At 39.5% G+C, this 22,375-nt stretch overlaps 1 protein-coding gene across 1 annotated transcript in view; it reads right to left on the reverse strand.

The window, feature by feature from the left end:
* The window catches only part of NFKB1 (nuclear factor kappa B subunit 1), a 74,034-nt gene that overhangs the window by 47,451 nt on the left and 4,208 nt on the right, over positions 1 to 22,375 (reverse strand). The window contains exons 2-5 of the mRNA XM_081876724.1: positions 10,953 to 11,005; positions 8,295 to 8,379; positions 6,405 to 6,445; positions 2,130 to 2,228 (exon numbers count right to left, since the gene is read on the reverse strand). Of these exons, the coding sequence (XP_081732850.1) occupies positions 2,130 to 2,228; positions 6,405 to 6,445; positions 8,295 to 8,379; positions 10,953 to 10,997 (270 nt within the window). The 5' untranslated portion in view covers positions 10,998 to 11,005. The remainder of the gene's footprint in view (positions 1 to 2,129; positions 2,229 to 6,404; positions 6,446 to 8,294; positions 8,380 to 10,952; positions 11,006 to 22,375) is intronic.

The raw sequence follows: 22,375 nt of genomic DNA on the forward strand, positions 1-22,375 counted from the left end.
CATAGTCCCATCCCTCTGTGCTTCAGGGGAGAATGTCCTCTCTACAAGATGGAAGTGAATTGCATCTGGCCCAGTTCTTCATTTTGACACATGACACTATGAAACATGGCACTCCCATGCCAATAACTGCCAAAATATGTAGAAACAAGAAAATTGGGTGTGCACTCCAAATCAACCTTTGACCTACCACAGAATACACGCTTCAAATCTAGACTCATCACATGCCCAGTTCTCAGTGGAGATGTTAAACCCTTGTCTAGCCTCTAACATTTCAGAATGCAAGCAGGGACTGAGATAACTAAATGTTCCTCCATACCAAAAATTAATAACATGTCCTGCACATAAAAGACTACTAGTTTTAAGGGAGAAGGGTTATGGCCTTGTTTTTGCATGGATAAAAGATTTTAGGAACAATATTAAATAGTGTAGTCGGAAGGGGTGCAGCCCAGACATAGGTTTGCCACCTCAGTGAAAATGAGCCATAGTCTCAACGGTCAGCCTAGGACTTTGGTCTTTGCAGAATCAAAATGCAACTGGAACTGCATTTTAGAAAGAAGTTGACAATAAAGATTGTAGTGTTGCAGATGTACTTTATTCATGCAAAGTGGGACATGAGCTTTAAAGCTGCCATTTGTCTAAAAAGCCTGCTTGGAATATTATGTCTATTGGTAGGATGGGGAAGGGCTGAAAAAGTCCAGACTGGTCTTTGCTGTTGGGAAAAAAAGGATGTGTGCCAGGAGTTTCCAAGGAGCCAATTTTTAATTCATGCAGAAAGAAAGCAGTCTTAAGTTTTCAGAACTGGCTTTCAAACAGGCTACCACTATTACTTTGGAAACGCCATTGCCTACTTGTGCAAGTTTGCTCAGCACTTGTTCAAACTATAGATTTTTAAATGAACAAATACTGCAAACACCATAAGCCTTCACAGTTCTCTCCTTCAAATGAAACTTGCTTTGTAGTTCTACCCTGGAACTTAACATTGCTTGGGGAGTACGAGGCGACTACAAATCTCTACTTGGCAAAATACAAGCTTGACTCTAAATAATAATTAGCAATTCGCTACCTATTGCTTTGTGCATTCTGTCCCCATTGACCTGCACATATAAATAAAAAAATGGCAGCCTTGAATATACAATAGTCCCTTTTATAAAAACAAACTAACTGAATTAGCCCTTTAGACCTTTCACATAAGCAAGTACGTACAACCATAGTACACTTTTCATTTTTCTAATCAAAATTCTTAGGGAACACCACCCAAGGGTTTGGTTATTTCTTTATTTGCTGCATTTCTACCCCATCTTTCCTCCAAGGAGCTCAATGTGGTGCACATGGCTCTCCTCCTCCCCATTTTATCATCAGAAGGTAGGTAAGGCTGAGAGTTAGCGAAGTGGAGCTGCTGCTGCTGCTACTACAATTCTTTTCAAAAAGTAAAATTTATGAACCAATGTGGAACGAAACAAAACTGCTTGTATAACTGTACAATTGACACTTTATAAATATCCCTTTGCCCAAACCTTCCAGTAACAGATTATACTGTTTCAGTCATTCTCATGCTGCTTTGGTTGGGAAGTGTCTAGGCAAGACTTTCCTCTTTCTATTGCAACCTCCATTCCTGTTACAGTGGTACCTCTGGATATGCACACCTCTGGTTGCGTATCCTTCAGGATGCAAACGCGGCAAACCTGGAAGTATTTTTCTGGGTTTTGCTGCACGTGCATGTGCAGAAGCACTCTACACACCACGTGCATGCACAGAAATGCTCTACCATGCCATGCGCATGCACAGAACAGGCACCTCCGTGTGCGAATTCCTCGGGATCCAACCGGAGCTCCGGAATGAATCCCGTGTGCAACCGGAGGTACCACTGTATATCCAAAGCAAGCAGCAGTAGTACATACAATTTTTTTTTTAAAGTGAGTACCATCCTAGCTCTGGTGCCCTCTAGATATTTTGACCACAGGTCACACCATTCCTGACCATTGGACATGGTGACAGGGGCTGATGGGAGTTTCAGTCCAACAACACCTGGAGAGTATCAGGCTGGGGAAGGCTGCTGTAAAGTGACAAGCAAATTGATGGTTTAATAATCATAACCAAAATAATAAATGGCAAGTAAATTATGAACTTACTTTAACTTGTGGATATGATTTTTTGTTCTTCTCGCTAGAAGCTCCAGGAAGTCCACCATGCGATGGTCCTTCACAAACATACCGGAAGCGAAAACCCCTCTGAGGAGATCAGTTTTTAAAATGTTAATGAATTAACTTCTCACACAACGCCAGCTTCTTTACTGCACTGGTGAGTAAAGAGAATGCATTAATTTTTACTTCTTCACTTTTCTCTGCCCCTATACTAATTTTATGTTGCTTATTGAATTTCTGTGCCACACTTCATCACATAGTGACCCCAGAGCGAGTAACACAATAAAAGAAAGGCAATACAGTTGTACCTTGGTTCCTGAAAGCCTTGCGACTTGAACGTTTTGGCTCCCGAATGCTGCAAACCCAGAAATGAGTGCTCTGGTTTGCGAATGTTTTTTGGAAGCCGAATGTCAGATGTGGCTTGTGCAGCTTCCGATTGGCTGCAGGAAGCTCCTGCAGCCAATCGGAAACAACACCTTGGTTTTCAAACATTTTCGGAAGTCGAACGGACTTCCTGAACAGAGTCCGTTCAAGAACCAAGGTACGAATGTACAATAAATCTTCCTTAAAATGCAATAAATTGTGTATTGCATAAAACAGAGAGAACGAGGAGATATTTCTTAAGTAGGCCTAAAAGGAAATGGAATTACATCATGTGTTAGGGAGGAGCTGCTAGAATGAGTGGCATTTTAAATATAGCTATTATGAACATTGGGTGGTTTCCAACAATGTAGATCCGCTAGTGCAAAGACTTTTAGCTGTGCAATGGAACTTTCCTCTCCTCTCCTCTCCTCTCCTCTCCTCTCCTCGCACCCTGCAAATCTGATCTGGGTCTTCCCCCAAATATCTGGCGGATATTTTGGGGGGGGGGCATTGTGCAGATGGAAAGCTTTATGCTAGTGAATCTAATTCAGTTTCCCAAACTTCCAGTTGTTCTTGGACTACAATTCCCATAATCCCTGACCACTTTCCTGCTAGCTAAGGGTGATGGGAGTTGTAGCTCAAAACAGTTGGAGACCCAGGTTTGGGAAACCCATATCTAATTTATTGTATAATGCCTGTTGTATATTAAGAGTAATTGATGTGTCATGAATCTGTATTCTGTTTTGATAGATGTAGATCTTGAAATAAAAAATAAAGTTTTAAAACTACAACGGAACAAGGCTAAAGTTATAATGATGTATTCACTCGGTTTGTTCCTCCCTAAAATGTTAAGATACAACTACAGCTGGCCATACACTGTAATATGACACCTCATATATCACATTAACACAACTAATATTTAAAAATTATACTGTTATCTAACAGTGTACATGGAAAAATAAATTTTGTTACTGTGTTAGTCTTTATTTCTTTACTATCCATAACAATCATGAACCAAACTTAAAGATAAGTTTGGGATATTGGGGAGATAAACTCACAGTCTGCCATGATAACCAAAGCCTGAACACTCCACAAAAACTGCATGTCCAATCCATGGAAACATGCTCCCAAAATAATAGGAGCATATTTCAAACATCACTTTCATGCAGATGGCAACCCTGCCTGAACGGCATTCCCTTCCAGTGTGAGAAATCTCGAACAGAGTCACAGCCCTGTTAAACTCAGGAAATGAGATACTTGGAGCCAGTCCTTTTACTTTCCCTCTCTCTCTCTCTCTCTCTCTCTCTCTCTCTCTCGCAAACTCTCTCTCTCTATATATGGAATTTTGTTCATTTGTTTGTTTATTTATTTATTTCACATACTGCCTGATTATAGTGACACCTCTAAGCAGTTTACAATAGTAAATACACTCAAGGCTGTAAGTTAAATAGGAACTGGTTGTTACATAAACCAGCAGGATATTTTGCCCATTATAAAGAATTGGGCAACAAAGGGCTTGTCCACAGATCTGTTTGCCCTGCCAATTTCCCCCAGAAAAACTATGGTTAAGTGCTGAATCCAGAAAAACAGCAATTGGATTTTCTACAGATTGCTGTTTGTTCTGATTTACCATTAAAGAGCAGGTTTTCCCGGGGAAAGTGGTGAGGCAAAGTTCAAACTGCTCAGACCTGTGCCTAGAAAGAATGGGACACACAGAAAGTGGTTTTTTGCACAAGTGCTTTCTTGGCATGGAACAAGTGGAAGTGTGGACAAGCCCAAACTGTGGAAGCACCATGATTTTTGCTGTAACACACTAACATGGCCACTGCAAAGTCGGCCTTCAGGAAGACACTTGCTTTCAGTGTAACATACCTCCCCAAACTGCTGCACTGATACAAGAATACATAACCTTATCGTACCCATAGCCCTTGATGTCATGAAGCAAGATATCTAAAACAAACAAGTAAGCAGGCCACACGCTTCCAACATTTAGAGGCTGTCTCAAATTCTAATCATCTTCAGCCCACAGCTAGCCATCCTACTCAAAACAATAGCTCTCAAAATGAGTAAGCAACCGCAAAGCTATTCTGTCCAGATCTTTTTCCATTTTAACACTACAACGGATGTTCGACTTTCACTCCAAATTTGCTGCAAATGCTTCAACATTCTCAGGAGAGGAAACCATACTTCGCTCACGCAAGAAGCAGCACTGGGGCAATTCTTAAGATACAGCTTATATTGTAGGCATTGAGGCTATGATGCAGGGCTTACATCATGGTGCATAGCTTAATTCATTCCTGCAGTACTGGATTTCCTCAAACAGTGCTTGCCTTACTTATAGCTGGCTCATGCACCACTGATGATTGTATTAAGTCACATTAAAAGCTCACCCCCCCCCATGATCCTGGGAACTGTAGACTGCTGGGAATTGTATCTGTGAGCAGTAAACTATAGTCCCCAGGATTCTTTGGAGGAACCCATGTGCTTTAAATGTCCATGTTAAACCTACATCAGTATAGTGGTTCAGACATTATGATTAGGAGGGACCAGAGCTTAGTAGCAAAGAAGCATACTTTGAATACAGAAGGTTCCAGGCATCTCCAGTTAAAAGCAGCAGATGGCAGGTGATAGAAAAAGCTTTTCCTGAAACTGCAGAGAGCAGTCATTGAATATTTCATGGGGCTACATCAGGCTTCCTCAACCTTTGGCCTACAACTCCCATGATCTCTAGCTAGCAGGACCAGGGTCAGGGATGATGGGAATTGTAGTCTCAAAGGGCCGAGGTTGAGGAAGCCTGGGCTAGATGGACAAGAAGCCTGAGACAGCTTCCTAAAGTGTTACAAAAATGTCAAGCTCTGTTTTGACAATAGAAAAGCAAGTGGCCAGATGTCTTTAGCACCTGTCTTACTCTTCTGTGATAATTTTCTGCCACTATTCCTGGTTTCAGGCAAAGTATGGTTCATATCTGTCCTGTAGATCAGGACTGAAAAAAAAGATTTGATCCTGGTTTGCAGGAGAAGCCGTCCATAAGCTGCTTTGATGGTAAGCTGGTTTGTCTAAAAGGAAAATCAAAAGTAGGGAGCCAGGTTGTGTGAGCTGTGCTGAGAACCTTGCTATAGGGTAGGGGGCACCAGAAAAAAGTGGGGCATGGAAGTTTGGAACCACTATTGTTCTTAAGATCAACTAGCCACCTGTTCAAAAAGAAAGAAAAAGAGAATCATAACAGCGTACTTTCCGAAGTTGCCGAAGGGGGGGGGGCATATTTGCATAACAAGAGAAGGTATGAATGATAAAGATCTAGGTGGCTAATCAATGCTGAAATAAAGTCAAAAAACAAAGACTTGAGCCCTAGAATATTCAGGGGTTCTTGACTTGCTCCTATTTAAGGATATTTTGTTCCAGTTTTCCTTTGTACACTATTTTACACTCCTTTGGGGAAAACATGTATTCTACATTGTAGTGATGGTCAATATGGAATGGTCAATATGGAAATTTCAGGTATTGTTGTACATTAGCCCAAGCTAGCATGGCCAATTGACAGAGATTCTGGGAGTCACAGACCAACATCTGGAGGGCACCACATGGGCTACTCCCCACTGTAGAAGTACCACACAGATGTGGGCTCCCTTATGCCTTATATTTACTTACAGCTACCCTGCCAAAACAAGGCATCCTCATTGAGACTCTTCTTGTTTAAAGGAATATATTTTTATTCCTGTCATTTAGATGCCCAACAGGTTCAAACAAACCAAAAGCAACAATATCAAATCACCCATAACAAGACAGACTAGATATGGAACCTGAGTACAAAATGTTGTTCGACATTTCTAAATCTAGCATTACAGCAGTTAACTGAGAGATTGTTGTAGTAATTTCAAAACATCAATAGTCTTCTCTTACCTGCTTAGGTTGTTCAACAATTTGAAGGTATGGCCCATCACCTTGTTACAAAAAATGAAAGGAAGATAGGTTTTTTTAAAAAAAAATTCTAAGGTTTTCCTATTTTGCTTTTTTTAGGATAACAGTTCTCCCCTTTGTCACTCCCCCCCTCCAGCAGAATTTACCCTTCCCCTTCAAGTATAATCAGGTGGGCACATTCTGGTCAGAGAAAAAGTTTAAGTTAGGATTGAATAATCTATATATCCAAAAATAGTACAAGGAGTTAGTAAAAGTAGAGGTGTTACTGCCTCTATATTTATATTTATAAAAATAAAATGTTATATTTGCAAAGCCACAATTTTGCATATGATGCCTTAAGAAAATGAGGGCTGATGTACGACTTTGATCTGAAAACCTTTTTGATTAAACTTATATTGTATTACTTTAATCCTGCTCAACTATCAAAGAAGAATCTTAACAGATCCAAGGAGCATCAAGATCAGCTGAGAATAGCCTTGAGTTCCCCGATTATAAAAAGCACAATTTTCTGTAAATAAGTTATTTAAAACAATTCTGCAATGATTATCAAAGTACATAATAAGGTTGTCCCTTGTCAAATAATGAGAGACAATTTTGTTCATGTGTGTCTTTTGGTTAAGAGTCGGGCAAGCTTGCTCAGTTTTAAGATTCACTGTGTTTTATTAACTGTTTGTAGTAGTGATTTCAAACTGCTTTCTGATAATTTACTTCTTCAACTTTAAGGGAAAATAGCTTTAAAATAAGGGTGGGGGATCTAAAAGTCCTCAGACAGTTTTCCACATGTACACTTCAGCCACCTCGCTCTACCTTAGCTCCCTGTGCACAATGAAAAGTGGCCAAAAAATGTTGGCAGGCCCTCCAGTGTGATTGTCACCAGAAGGGAAAATCAGGAACCCTTCTCATGAGTCCTTGGGAATGACGTTCACATTCACACCATGAATTTATAACACAGTTAACGCACATGACTTCCCCCAAAGAATCCTGGGAACCATCATTTGTTAAGGGTGCTGCCAACTGTAGCTCTGATAGGGATAAACTACACTTCCCAAGATACTTTGGGGAGGAAGCCATGTGCTTTAAATGTATGTTAAATGTGCTCCACAGATAGTGTGGGGATGTGAGTGATGTGTGCACCCACTTGTGCTTCCTAGGACCAGGGTAAATATACAGAATAACTAAAAGCCAACTTTCAGCAGCAGCTTCAAATGTAGCAGTGAGGGGGAATGCATGTCAATTGAAGTGGGAGTTGTGGTGCGTGCCAAGTTCACACACATCATAGCAGAGAAAAAGATATCTCCTCTGCACATAGCTTAGGAAGCACAGTAAAAGGGAGAGCAGGTCATTTGTACTTCCCCTTTCCCTACTATGATGTCAAACTTTGTAATGAATCATCCATGATGTGTAAGAAGGAAAAAGCACAAGGCAGCTTAAATCCTTTATAAGACTGTATCAACAAAACTCTTTTCATATTTGAAAAGCTGCAAGAAACAAACGGCATTTATTGACAGAAAGTCCCCAGACTTTCCAAACATTTCACATCCATATAATGAAAAGAAGAATCAACTGTACCGCACTAATCCTTTTTATGCTAGCATGTTCCGTAAAAACACAACATCTGATTGTCAAAACTCTGAAGCTGGCATTTCCCAGTTCAATATGGGACAAGGGTCTTGTGCTCTTCAAAGCTATTTAGAATGGAAAATTTGGGCACAAACACATTCTCACATTACTACAATACCATAATGGGAGAAGTTGTCAGAGAAGGATTTTTTTTTTTGGTAACTATAAATTATAACTGTTTTAGACAAATATAAGTTTCTGAATATGAAGCAATTTTACAAACCATCTCAGTCAAGCATAAATGATTTTTACCTGTGTGCAGGTGAAGATCAGATGTAATCATGCTTGTACTATTGAGCAGCTGATTCATTCCCATCATGTGGTCCATTCCATACACCTGCATTGAGAATATCTGTGCTTCTTAATAGATTTCAGGCTCTAGTAACTTATTTCAGGCTCTAGTAACAAAAATACTAATTTTACAGCTCTTGCTTGCTCACCCAATTTTGTTCTGCAGAGTTACCATAAGTATGTGAACTCTTTTCAATAGCTGGGTTGAATCAGTATACTATTTGATAAACTACCAGCAAATGTGTATCCCGCTTTCTCCATATTGCATGACCCTAATAAGGTACATGAGAACCCAATGTGATCCCTGCTGTTGTTGTTGTTTAGTCGTTTAGTCATGTCCAACTCTTCGTGACCCCATGGACCAGAGCACACCAGGCACTCCTGTCTTCCATTGCCTCCCGCAGTTTGGTCAAACTCATGCTAGATCCCTGCTAGATCAGGCCAAAGGCTCATCTAGGCCAGCATCCTAGTCTGACACTGGCCAACCAGATACCTACGTGAAGTGCAATGGTATTCACTTGTGATTCCCAAGAACTAGTATTCAGAGGCATACTGCCTCCACACAGTGGAGGAAAAAGATAGCTTTGTCCTCCATGAATTTGCCAAAAGCTCTTAATTACCTCTGAGGTGTTTCACTTGTTTGCTTTCTAATTTGTATTGCCTTACAGCTTCTTTGGGAGGAAGGGTGGGATGTAAATTCAATAAATACGCAAATAAATGAAGCCATCCAAGTTGGTGGCTGTCATGTACATCTAGCGGGAACAAATTCCATGGTTTTCTATGTGCTGTGTGAATTACTGGTAAGTGCTTTCGTCTGTTCTGATTCTTCCAGTATTCAGTTTTATTGGAGAGAGGGAGGAAACCTTTCTATTCACTTTCTCTACACCATGTGTACAATTTTATACACATATATAAATATTCCTTCTTACTCACTTTTTTCCCAAACAAAAAAAGGCCCAAATGTTAGGCTAACGTTTCTTCATAGGAAGGTAGCCTTGTTCAGCTACAGAGATTCCTCTCTGCTTCTCATGCAAGGAAAAGAAGAGCTCCATCTATATCATGACGAGAGCCACAAATATACTGGAAGGCTCGGGACTGCAATCAGTAGCTGAAGTTCTGTATCCTGTTACATATAGACTTCAAGGGTACTAAGCATGTGGTAGAGGATTGCAGTCCATAGGCAAAGCACAAGCACGGATATATGGAATTGCAATAATACATAATATTGCACACATTCATTGCAAGAAGTCTCCCAGATCACGTGTGTGATCTCTTCCTTCAAAACCATCACATAGCCCACTTTGGAAAAGATGACATTAGGGCAAACTTCTAGTTCCTATACCATATCTCAGGCGCATCCAATGTGGCACCCTCCAGATGGCAAACTCTAATCATACGCAACCAAGCATGGCCAATAGTCAGGGATGATAGGAGTTGTAGTTCCCAACATCTGAACTATTTCAACCGTATAAGGGTTTTCACAGAAGACCCAGATAATACCTAGTAAGTGACTAATGATCACACAGTGCTAACATCTGTAGAACTGCCAGTCCAACCTGACCAGTATACTTTTTTAAAAAAATAAAAATGTAAAGTTGTTCATGCTTCACCATTTGGAGTGGGTGGATGATCATATTTGGAAATTTTACTTTTTGCTAATTTGAACATTGGCGTAATACAAAGACCTTAGTGAATGTCAAAAAGTTACAACACCCACTCATTAAAAGCAAATGAAGCAACAACTAAACCATAGTTATGACTCATACAGGATACACTAACCTAAAAATGCAATAGCAAGTAAACTTTTTTAATGGGTCTCTCATTCGCAAAGCTTACTTTGCATTTTCTTAGCAATATGGACAGAAAATAGATTATTATTTGTGCCCAAAATCTAGTTTCCTTCCACTATTTCTAGCACTTTCTTACACAGATCTGCAATTATTTTGAAACAGAAACTGGAGAACAGGATCATATGCGTATAACTCATATAAAGGAATACGTCCAAGGGAAAGTTATCTTAAAAATAAAGTAACATAGCAATATTAGAAGTACTCTGCCCTCAAATAACATATTCAATCAACAGAGAGAACGAAGAGCAGCTGAATAGCAACTGCTAATACAATTTTGCAGTCCCACCATGAATTCACTCATGGTTGATGACTTCCAGCTGAATTAAGCACAACAAATCTATATTTATTTATTTGCAATCTTTATATGCTGCCCTACATACAACAACAGTACTCTTGGAAACTTAACACATGACGACAACAACAAAGAGCCTAATAATACATTCAAAACAGTCCATTCAAAACAGAGAGAAGAGAAATAAAACCGCAGAACCAGACCACTTTAAAGCAGAGCAGAGGAATAAAAACACATTAAGAGCAAAACAATCTTAAATCCACAACGGTTTAAAATGCCTGGGAAAATAAACTAAGGTGCCAAAAAAGAAATTACAAGAAGCACCAGGAGAGCCTGTCTCGGGGTTCTCCCCGCACTCCTATTTGTTTTATAGGCTCAAACATCCCTTAGTTTTTTAAGTAGGAAACACAACTTCGCATAATGCTTTACACACATTTCAGCAGCATGTTACAATCATAGGGTATAGAAAATGCTCACCTGAGGGTCCGTAACTCCCAAGAGATATGCATTGTCATCTGCCATTCCGAGAACTGAAACAATTAACCATATATTGCAAGTCAATGCATAGTTACAACAGCTACTGAGTCCATAAAGTCATCCAATAAAGTCAAACCGAAATCTCTAAGGAAAAGAATCTGACTATGTGAGATACAAAATGTTTCAGATACTATTTTATACTGCACTATTTTTAAAGTTTTAGAAAGGATGACATCTCTATTTCAAGTTCAGTCCTTTATTGTTATAATAATCAGGGACGAAGTTGATTGAATTTTTTTTTGGGAAATGTTTCTAAATAAACCAGCTCCGAAGTGATTCACACAACTGATCTGGCAAGCTGGAAACTGGGGTGTCATTCTCCTAATGCCTGCAGAACTCATGCTGCTCAACTGTTTTATAATTTTATTTATATAATGTTCATTTATTTATATAAATAAAATACATTTATTTATATAATGGGGTGGTTTTTTTGCTTAAAAAAAGGTCTGAAGACATTGTACGATCAACTTTAAAAAACAAAAACGGTGGGCTGCTTGTCTTCAGAAAAGGCAACGTGAGGGTAAGCAGAGCTTTGTTTTTTGTATGATCACCAATACCAGTAATTTAGTAGGCATATGTGAAGCATCATTCACCAGTTAGTTCAGACATCTTGTAAAGACAAATCGTTTTGCATGTTCCCCCCCCCTGTCCCATAAGAGTGGACCCTGTTATTACTAGATTTCTGGGGGTGCTTTACTAGTTTTAAGTTTCTATTTTTGTGCAGAGATTTAAAATATCCAGGGGTTTAGAAATGCTTTTAAATAAACAAATAATCAAGCACCATATTTTGAAGCTTTATTCTTCCTCCTATTCCTGCCCTCCCCTTCCCCGCCCAAACTTTCATTACTGTAGTTGGAATACTGGAGAGGTAGAGGTTTCATACATCCCTAGCAAAATCCTGTAACTGCCAGATATCAGCAACATCCCCTTTTAAGCAAAATATCAGCTGACCAGGAATGCATGATGCAAGCTAGTTAGCTGAGGTATAACAAAAGCATCACTAAATTTTCTTCCTCTTTCCCGTATGACTTATGAGCTAAGGGGACCCTCCTCTTAACTATATTGGCAATTGCCTAGAGAAACCTGTAAAGCAAGGTTCACAACTCCTTTGCAAAACAGATTTACCAATAATCTCTCTCTCTCCCCCCCTTTACTCAGGGCTTTCTTTTGTGTGTGATAGTACTCACTGGTACTTTTTTTATGGCCATGTCAGGCATTTTCTGCTGGGACCCATGGTGCTTTTATCAATATATCAGTACTGGAACCTCATTTTTGATAATGATGATGATGATGATGATGAAGGAGGAACTCACAGCCCTTTTAGCTTCTATTAAGCATGTATGATATGAGGAAACTATATTTTGAATGTATCAAATGTGACTCAGAAAAAGGAGGGTTTGGCCGTTACTGGATTTTCCAATGACCGCTACTTAGAAACAGACTTTTGCTTGCTATGGTAAATGTGATCTGAAATACATAACTGAACTTTGCACCATACATATCTGACCTGTGCTTTGTTTTATTTATATTGGTTGATGCAAAACAAAATGATGCAAAAGGTCACATCTACACCATGCTTTTAAAGGAAGTGTAGTTTATCTCTCACAGAGCTACAATTCCCAGCAACCTTAGCAAATTACAATGTCAAACATTCTGGGGAACCCATGCACTTTAAATGTGCTTTAAAAGTATAGTGTCTGGTTGACCTCAAACATTAGTAAAAGTTTAAGGTGAACTTACATTACCAAAAGTTACCACTTCTTGTTAGAAGGGAAGGGTTATTTTAAAATATTTTATTTTCAATTCTTTAGAATCAACACAGCATTAAAAACAAATAAATATGCCCTCACAGATTCGTATTTCCTGTCACCGATCCACCAGAGCTGATAATACTGATTAAACCTTGCTGAACTGTATCACAACCTTTGTCTATCAAATAAACCCAGACCACAATCCAGCATACCACTAACTGTGCAAACCCACTCACTTTTATTTCATCTCTGGGCTGTACTCAGGGCACAGTGAACTAACAGTGAGCAGTACTCTTAAATGCAGACAGTGATCAAACTTCTTCCTCCTCTGGCATTCAATAAAACTCTGAGGTAGGCATGTTTTTAGAGCCCTGCCAGGTGTGGGTGGGTGCTATAACCCAATTACATTACAAACACCTGTGTGAAGCCTGAATCAATAGTTAAGATAAAACACAGGCCACTACCTCAATCAAACCACTAATTGCTTTGCAAACCTAAGGCTACCACAATCAGTTTAGGTGGCTAATGCTGAGGGGGAATTTTAATATTCCACAGGGCATATGCAAAATTCCTTCATATCCAGGAGGAAAGTAACAGGACTCCCACAGGACTCCCACATCACATGCAAAGAAAATCCCCCCCAGCTAAGAACAAAGGCATGCAAGCTGCAGTTTCATGCATTTGTCGATGATTCACAGCACCAGATTAAATGACTAAAATAGCCTTATATTTTCAAATAAGGATGTTTCACAGTGCAAGCAAGCAAACCTATCAAAAGGTTGTTGAGTATGTATTTCTTTACATTTCAGATTCAAGTTTTCATCATCTCAGAAGTGCTAAACTCGGACTGCGCTGCAATCCACCCTCCAGCTACTTGTGGGAAAACCATTAATCTATGAAAGAAGCTTCCTTGGTTCTCCCCAAATTCTCAAGGCAATTGAGAATTTATTTAGAATTTTGGTCAGTGCAGGGTTTTGAGTTATCCTTGCATGGATTAATGTAGATTTCCTGGCTGCTCACTCTTCCTGGACTGAAAAAACCCAATAGGGGGAGTTACCAAATGATGCCTTGCCCTGGATTTTTTTAATTTGAAGTGTCAGCACCCAGGAAGACTGCAGACAGCAGTTCACTGGCAAAATGATATGTAGAATGAAAAATGGGACACTCACAGAAACCCCCATGGCCACCTCAAAAGTAAGGTGAGCGCATCTATGACCCTACACCTGACCCATGATTATTTAATTGTATTTTTCTCTTGCTTTTGATAATTCTTAAAAATATTTTATTTTCTCCATTTCTCACAGAGAGGGGGAAGCAGGAGAAAGTTTTGGTGCAACACTATTCTAGAAACTGACTGAAGCAGAAGAAGGCAAATGTAGCATGAAGTACCTTGCCTCTTTATTATCCAGTGCTTGTAGGTATCGTCATGCAAACCTCTTGCCCTCTGTGGAACAGCTGTGGCCTAGACTTTATGGATAATCTATGAGAGACTAGTGGCTGCATGGTCCTAACTTTTGTCCCACCCCCACCCCTTATTCTATTATTCTCTCAGAACTTTGTTAATATACTGAAATCCTGAGTGCTCTTCATTCCTCCAGCCCTGAATAGCAAGACATTGAATATAGCTCATTACCTTTAGGCAGTCTCCTAAAGTTCTGGCCTGCAAGTTTCTGTGCAATACTGAGGTTCCCTATCCAGTGGATATGATCTCCAATGATCCAAGGCTATTCTGACATATTTCCCAACGCTAATTCACATACAGCCCCATAAACCTCAAGAATTAAGCTATCTGAAGTCTAGTAATTTGGCTCCTTTACAAACATTCAGTTCCTAGGTCATTAAAGTAGTTGATAAACAACGGAAGTCCAGCAAAAGATAATCTATCATGCTCAGACTTTTATCATGACCATACTGGATCTATAAAACAACATTTGGCATATTAGACATAGCCCCTTTTCTTGTTCAAGTACAGCAAATAAAAATATGAGACAAAGTTCAGAAAGCCTAACAGATTACAAAAGTGCACAAATGTTCACTAAGCGCTATGTGTATTATTCATTCCCAATGTGACATTCACTGTAACCTCTAGCCCAGAGAGGGCTAGATTTGGAACAAAGATGGGTGGTTCACCCCTGAGATTCAATATTATATTTTAATGCTAAAAACAAGTAACACTGGTTTTATTTCTTGTTGAGCAATCTTTTTATTTATTACAGACCTGTGCTGAACCAAAGGAACTGTTCTGGAAACTTTGCTAATGCCATCTTGCTAGTCAAGATAACCCCACAATTAACTGGTAGTGGTTGTAGTAATAAATTCATATACGCTTATACTCACTTGCTTTGATGTTACCCTTATCTGTGGGGCTTGGGGTGCTGGGTTTATTATCCAGTGCTTGTAGGTATCGTCATGCAAACCTCTTTGCTGTATAAAGAACACATAAACATTTGCTTAGGCACGGGCAAGCCATCTCCTTGCTGCAGAGTCCGTCCTGCATCTGCAAAGGTTAGGAGAATTGGCAGGCTGATTTGCTGTAAGTCTACACCTTCTTTAATAAAGCACTGCAACTGATCGCTTTGGCATGTTTGGCATCCTTTGGTATACCTGCACCCAACTACTCCAAGCCCTCCTTTGGGCCACCAGATCAAGACAAGATTTGTAAAAAAAAAAACAACCCTGTATAGGAGTTTGTGCATCTTTTTTCACCACAAGCTATAAAATGGCCTGGTTCACCTGCAACAAAGTGCTGAGTCCAGCAAAGACTTGCACCAACTTTGCTTTTCATCAGGATCCAGCACAGTCACACTAACCCAGGCATAGGCAAACTTGGCCCTCCAGATGTTTTGGGACTACAACTCCCATCATCCCTAGCTAACAGGACCAGTGGTCAGGGATGATGGGAATTGTAGTCTCAAAACATCTGGAGGGCCGAGTTTGCCTATGCCTGCACTAACCTATGGTTTATCTTAGTATGAACTCTGTCTGGGCACTTAAACCTCTGTCAATTGCTAAGTTTTGTGTTGTTGTTTTGAAAAAAGAAACACTGGGACAAAACAGCACCCCACATATAAAATTCAGTTGGCTTTCTTGGGATACTTGGGTGTTTGTTCTGCAAAGAAGGAAAACTGTAAATGGCTGAAATTGGGGACATGGTTTACAAGAAATGCTTCATGAGAATTGCACTATAGGTCTACATCTGTGTAAATCCTACAATGAAAAGTGCACCTGGAGTAGGTTTGCCATACAACAGGAATTTTCCAGACATATCTGGAATACTGCAGTCGGAAACAGTTTCTGGGAGAAAATTGGCAGAATGTCTGGGAAAATCTGGACGTATGACGATCCATGTTGGCAAGGTCGTTTTTGCCAATTTCTCTTAAAAATAGCTTAAACCACATCTTATGTGTCTGTATTGTTACTTTTTGAAATATAGCAACTCTAACCCGGAGGGGAATTTTACACCTGAATGCCTGGGTTAGAGAATGAGAGAGGAATGAAATAAAACTTATGAATGGAGGTAACTCCAATTCTGTTCCGGAAAAAGCAAATTCTGGAGCAGGTTTCCTCAACCTCGGCCCTCCAGATGTTTTGAGACTACAATTCCCATCATCCCTGACCACTGGTCCTACTAGCTAGGGATCATGGGAGTTGTAGGCCAAAAACATCTGGGGGGGCCGAGGTTGAGGACGCCTGTTCTGGAGCATTGCAGGAATTGTTTCAGCCTGTGTATCAGACAGTGCCAGTTATAAGAAGGGCAAACTTCTCATATAGTATTCATTTTAAAAACCAATGCAGATGATGCAAATAAAAGCATTTTGTGCAAATATTTGCTTATTTACATAATTTATTCTCCTGCTGCTCTGTTAGTCATTTGGGAAGAGAAATAGGCAGAGCACCAAAGACTTGTTCTGGGGAAATCCTGCACGCTGAAATCCAGCCACCTGCACTTCCCAGCTCCTAAGATTACACAAGGCACTGAATGACTAGCACAGCTTCAAAGGCTTTTAGTGGTTAGAACTACCCACTATTAGGATGGTGACTTTTTCATCCAATACCACAGTCTAAACTTACATACAGCACAGTCACAAAACTGTGGGGAAAATCCAGTAATTCAGTTTGCATGCAGAAAACAACAACAATATACAGTTGTTATGAGAATGTGCTTTCAGGAATGCAGTATTTGCTAGGTGGCTTTTCTGCACACATATCGACACTGAAACATTAAGTACAAAAAGCAATTGGAAAGACCATTAAGAAATCAGGAATTGCTTAATATAGTAATTTCTGGGTGTAAATAATGGTTATATCACCATCTAATGGAGCAAGAAAAGGAAATGGGAGTAGGTATCACTATGAAACTATCCTTCCTAAATTATATTAATTGCCTGTAATACATGTTGTATGATAAAATGCTGATATAAGCATAACCTACCATAGTTTAAACAGTGTTGCAGACACTAGGTGAAACAACTTCTTAATATCTCATGAACAGCAAGTAAAAAAAAAAGAGAGATTCAGTGTATCTTTTTTGTGCAACTTTAAAGATTAGAATGTATATCAAGGAAGTCATAAAATGTAACACTAATTGAAAGCTGAAAGACGTTTAGATTATCTTTAATAAAAGTATTTCAACACTCCCTTAAAACAGAAACAACCCTAAGGTGTGTAACACTCACAGCAATTGGGAATTTCATTTAAGAAGTTTTGTTTGCAAATGAGGCATATATGCAAAGAGGACATAATAGAAAGAGAAACTTGAGTTTGTTCTCCTGAGAATTTATCTGTTGTAAGATTGGGAAGGCAGTCTCCCATTTCAAAAATGAATCTCCATACAATATTGGGGGAAAGCCATAGCTCAGAGGTACAGTACATACTTTGCATGGAAAAAGGTGTCAGGTTCAAACTCTGGTATCTCCAGGTAAGTTTGGAAGAGACTCTTTCAAGCCGGAAATCCCTGGGAGCTGCTGTCAACTGGTGTCAACTATACTGAGTGGTCTGACTTGGTAGCGAGGCTGCTTCCTATGTTCTTATTAAAATAATGCAGTCTAAAATCACGTAGAACATAGGGAAGGGAAGACTTTATGCACCCAGTTCTCAATCAAAACCATTCACTTCATGTTTTGCAAAACTTCGCAAGGGAATCACGTGGTTTTAGAGTTGCTCGGGCTTCCCTAAGCCAAAGAATGCCGAAACATTAAAATCCGTGCAAAAAGAAAAATGAATTATTCCCAGTTCCATGAAAGAAACCTCGGCCTGTATAGAAGAAGTGATTATCCAATCACTTAAAGCTAAACAAATTCTGTCCAGAATTGCTCTTGCTGGGTTAAAGAGAAATGGCCATAATTGTGCCAAGCATACCGCAAAAGATTATCTACGGAGGGGGTAAAATGCTTTCAAGGGACAATAACTAGTTCTTCAGCTCAATACTTTTTTTCTGGCAGTTACTTATCCATGAGTCAATAAAACAAAACAAGTTATGGCAGGGATAAACGTGCTAATGCCTCTTCAAATACAACCAAATAATAACCATTTGTGATATCACATTTCAGATGTGATTTCACATTATTTATGAATGCAACCATGATTATTTGTTCAGCAAAACATGACCTGTCTCACCAATGAACTGACAAACCACTTTTTGTTTCTCCAAATCTTGGCTCTTTTTAAGCTGCTCTTACCCCATGTCTCTGTAGCTTGGTGACCATCTGGGGTGCGGTGGTCAAGTAAACTGTGGTTAAGCAAGGCTGTTGGTTTCAGATATAACACCATACCACAGTTGAAACAACCCATGGGTCATAAGCCAAGAAGAAACCATGGTTTCATATTGTGGTTTGTTGCCCAGAAATAAGCCATAGTTTGTCTGCTGAGGTGGAGCCACATTTCAACAAAATGAACCATAGTTTAGCATTATGTGTGAAACTGATCCTTGCCTCAATAATCACTACAAGGTCAAATCAGTATTATTATTTTCCACACTGCAGATGAGCACACAGCTATCTGCATGCATCCCTGCTGGTACTTAACTGGCATTACAGAAGCAACAAATTAGAAGGCAGGAACAAACACAAAAGAAAATGCCTGTAATGAATGGGAAAGCCCAAGCTTGCTCTTCAGTATACAAATTCAGGTATGTGTGGGTGTGGACTACTCCAGTCTAATTTGAATAGAGTAATGGTTGATTAATAGCTAAAAAATGCTCAAATGTGGACAAGTCTATAGTCCCATGTTGCATTAAGCACTCTTGAGCTTCTCTCCTGTTATTTCTCTGCATGTTGTTAATATAGAACTGCAAGTGCAAAGGTATGTTTTGGAGCTGACTATAATACCTACATTCTGTACTCTATCCAGTGAAGCTCATCCCATCCTTCTGCAAAGGAACACCTACAACAGATGCTGTGCTCAGGGAACTTCTTGATATTTTTACAGATGGGATTGAATGCATGACAGAAAATTCAGTTTGCACAATTAATATGGATTTGGGCTCTTGCACAACAAACCTGCTTAAAGAAAATCAATACTTTTTGCAGCAAGGAAAGTGATGGGGAAATGTGCTGGAAAGTGTGGGATAGCGATTCCTCAGCATGTCTTCATATAACCTCCCTGCAAGCAGATCCAAATGAATGCTCAATAAACTGCTGACTTCATAGAACCTCCCAGGAAACTTTGTGAATGTTCAATAAGCAGGGCTTATTGAAAGGAGGATAGAGAAAAGAGTATTGCAAAGCCTAGAGCTTACAGTGGCAAAAGCTCTATGTACCATATAACGGGGGAGGCCTGTCCTGTTTCGTTGCCTGAGGCAAAACTGGAAAGTGCTGTCCCTCCTGCCCAAGCAGTGTTTACTGGGATCATGTTGTGGCAGCTTCTGGCAAGATCTCATGAGATCTTGCAGAGATTTCGCAAGATATTTTGCGAGCTCCATGAGATCTTGCTGAAAACAGCTGCAGCCCCCACAGCCACACGACCCTCAAAGAATTCCACTGCCCAAAGTTGGCTGCTTCACTCCACCTCATGGGCAGGCTGGCCCTATTTCTAACCATTAGTAGTTATTACATGTATCATATTTTGCACATGAGGCAATTTGTAGCTTCTTAAACTCCTACACTTAAAATGGATAATTTATCAAATGTTTGTCAAATCTACTACCACAGTGTTAGACTAGAAAAAGTGCACATGTGCACAAACAAAAATTCAGATACAACATGGTGTATGTATAACATCATCATACTTGGTGGGTTACTGCATAATGAAGAGGCAAAAGATCCTTGGATATGTTGACTGCAGGGGCTGGATATTAACTGGATATGTATACAACCTTGCAGAAGCCACAGTGCTGACAAGCACGTAAGGGCATTTGGTATAAGGATAATTTTCTACCTAGATACCAGTATCAGCAGTGGCCAGCTAGGTGTTCCAAGGAAACCTGCAAACAGGGCATGAAGGCATCTGTGTTGCCCCATTATTTCCCCACAAACCACCTAGTATGTACAATGCACCCTCATGTTAAAAATGCATGACACAGATTCATAGAGGATAGGCCTATCAATGGCTATTAACCATTATAAGTAATGTATGGAGGCAGAATACATTGAAGGGCGAGGCCTTGAGGACTAGAAACTAAGGAAGGCCACACATTCATACTTTGCTTGTGAGCGCTTAGAGAAGTATCTTACTGGCTGCTTTTTAAAAAAATAAGAACAAGATGCTGGGCCTTGGTTTACCCTTGCAACACTGTTCTAATATGTCCATAATAAACCATGAATGCACCTTGTTTATTTCACTGTTCATACATAACTAAGGCAGGATGCTCCAGCTGGCATTGTGCTTATGCAGTAAAGGTAAATCATGGCAGTGCAATGTACCCAGGGCACTATGTACCATTTCCTGAGTGGAACGCTACAATGAGTGAAGAGGCCTTTATAAACAGCTCCATCCATATGCTCCTGCAAATTAGGGTTGTAAAACAAAATACTCTAGATGCCAAGTAGAAGAATGAGTTAAGCGGTTAAGATCTTGGCACAAGTCTTACTTCACATAACAGTAACAGCTCCACACTGTTTGTTTTACTCTTCAGCTTTAAAAAAGAAGAAAATCCATTTTAGGATTAGGCTGTGGGTTTCTTTTTAGGAAGGGCAGAAAGGTGTTGTTAAAAAACCACATCACTGCAAAGCAATAATCTGTGTCTAAGGTTAGCAAACACTTTATTCTATGGTTTTTATCTGGCTTGTAGATGACTGAAGCTCAGGATGGCGATGAAATTCAATTCACTTTGCATTTAAAGGTGACCCTATCCAATCTGCACTTTCTAAAATAATATGCAAACTGAAACACAACCATCCTTTGAAAATCATGCAGCTCCACGTTTTGCAGTGCTGTTCTCAAACCAAGTAATGAGTACAAAAATGCACAAACTAGGGTTCATATGAATGCATATATTAATCAAAATAACATACACAAATTATGGGACATTGACTGCAAAAAATGTGCATATTAGATAAAAACTACGAACATAAATTCACACAAAAATACTGAATTTTCATTGGAAAAATGAGAAACTGAAAGAAACCAGAAACTGACTGATTCACTCATCCCTAGACTGAACCTTGCAGTCTGCTTCTTACTTCTAGAAGAGATCTAAGAAGTATCAACAGAAGGCTTTTATTAACCAAAATTATACTGCCTGCTAATAGTGAGCAAACAGAAATGGGGAAATTCTACAATTGCATAACATTTCATGTGAAAGTTAACAAAATCTGCCACTAATAATTAGGGTTGTTTATTTTTACTGAGCATCCTTACTCAGGAAAAATACATGGATGCTTTAGTTGAGATTCCTGAATTGCAAGGGGTTGGACTAGATGACCCTCAAGGTACCTTCCAACTCTACCATAGCTGTCAACGTTTCCCTTTTTTAAAGGGAAATTCCCTTATTCCGAATAGGATTCCTCGCAAGAAAAGGGAAAAGTTGACAGCTATGCATTCTATGATTATATGATTTTACTGAAAGGCAGCTAAAAACACCTTTAGAACTCAATCTTGCCAATTCTGCAGGGAGCAGCTGAAGAAGAAGGAAAGTGAAGAATTCGCTACATTGATAAGGTCTGCATATAATGAAAAAACAAACAAACCTGCTATTAGAAGCAACAAATTTTCATGGGGCAAAGTGCTACACTGTATTACACCTTCCTTCCTAAGAAAATTACTGCGTCACAACCTAACATCCCCTCCCTTCCCTTGAAAAAGGCCTTATTCTGAGGAAATTCAGCTTATTTCTGAGGAAATTCAACCTGCATGTTCATAAGTGAGTCATTTAGAAAACCCACTTTCTCTAGCCCAAAGTCCAGCTCTTCTTTTCTGTGACAAAAGCATTCCCGTGGTGAGTCGCAACAAAATGTCTAGAAATCTAATAATAATCTGTGTATAGTAAAATCTATTTCCCCTGCACCTGCATCATCTTGGTTTTCAATTTGTGCATGAATGGCACAAGTTAAAATTGGAACTGAAATAATTAAACCAAAACAATCAAGCAACACACAGTCTAGGTACTGAAAACAAAAGGATCTCAAACAACTCCCTGTGTTTACATTTCACAGAAAATCACACACACATCAGCCA

The sequence above is a fragment of the Podarcis erhardii genome, assembly GCF_964252035.2.
Source record: "Podarcis erhardii genome assembly, chromosome: 9".
NCBI lineage: Eukaryota > Metazoa > Chordata > Lepidosauria > Squamata > Lacertidae > Podarcis > Podarcis erhardii.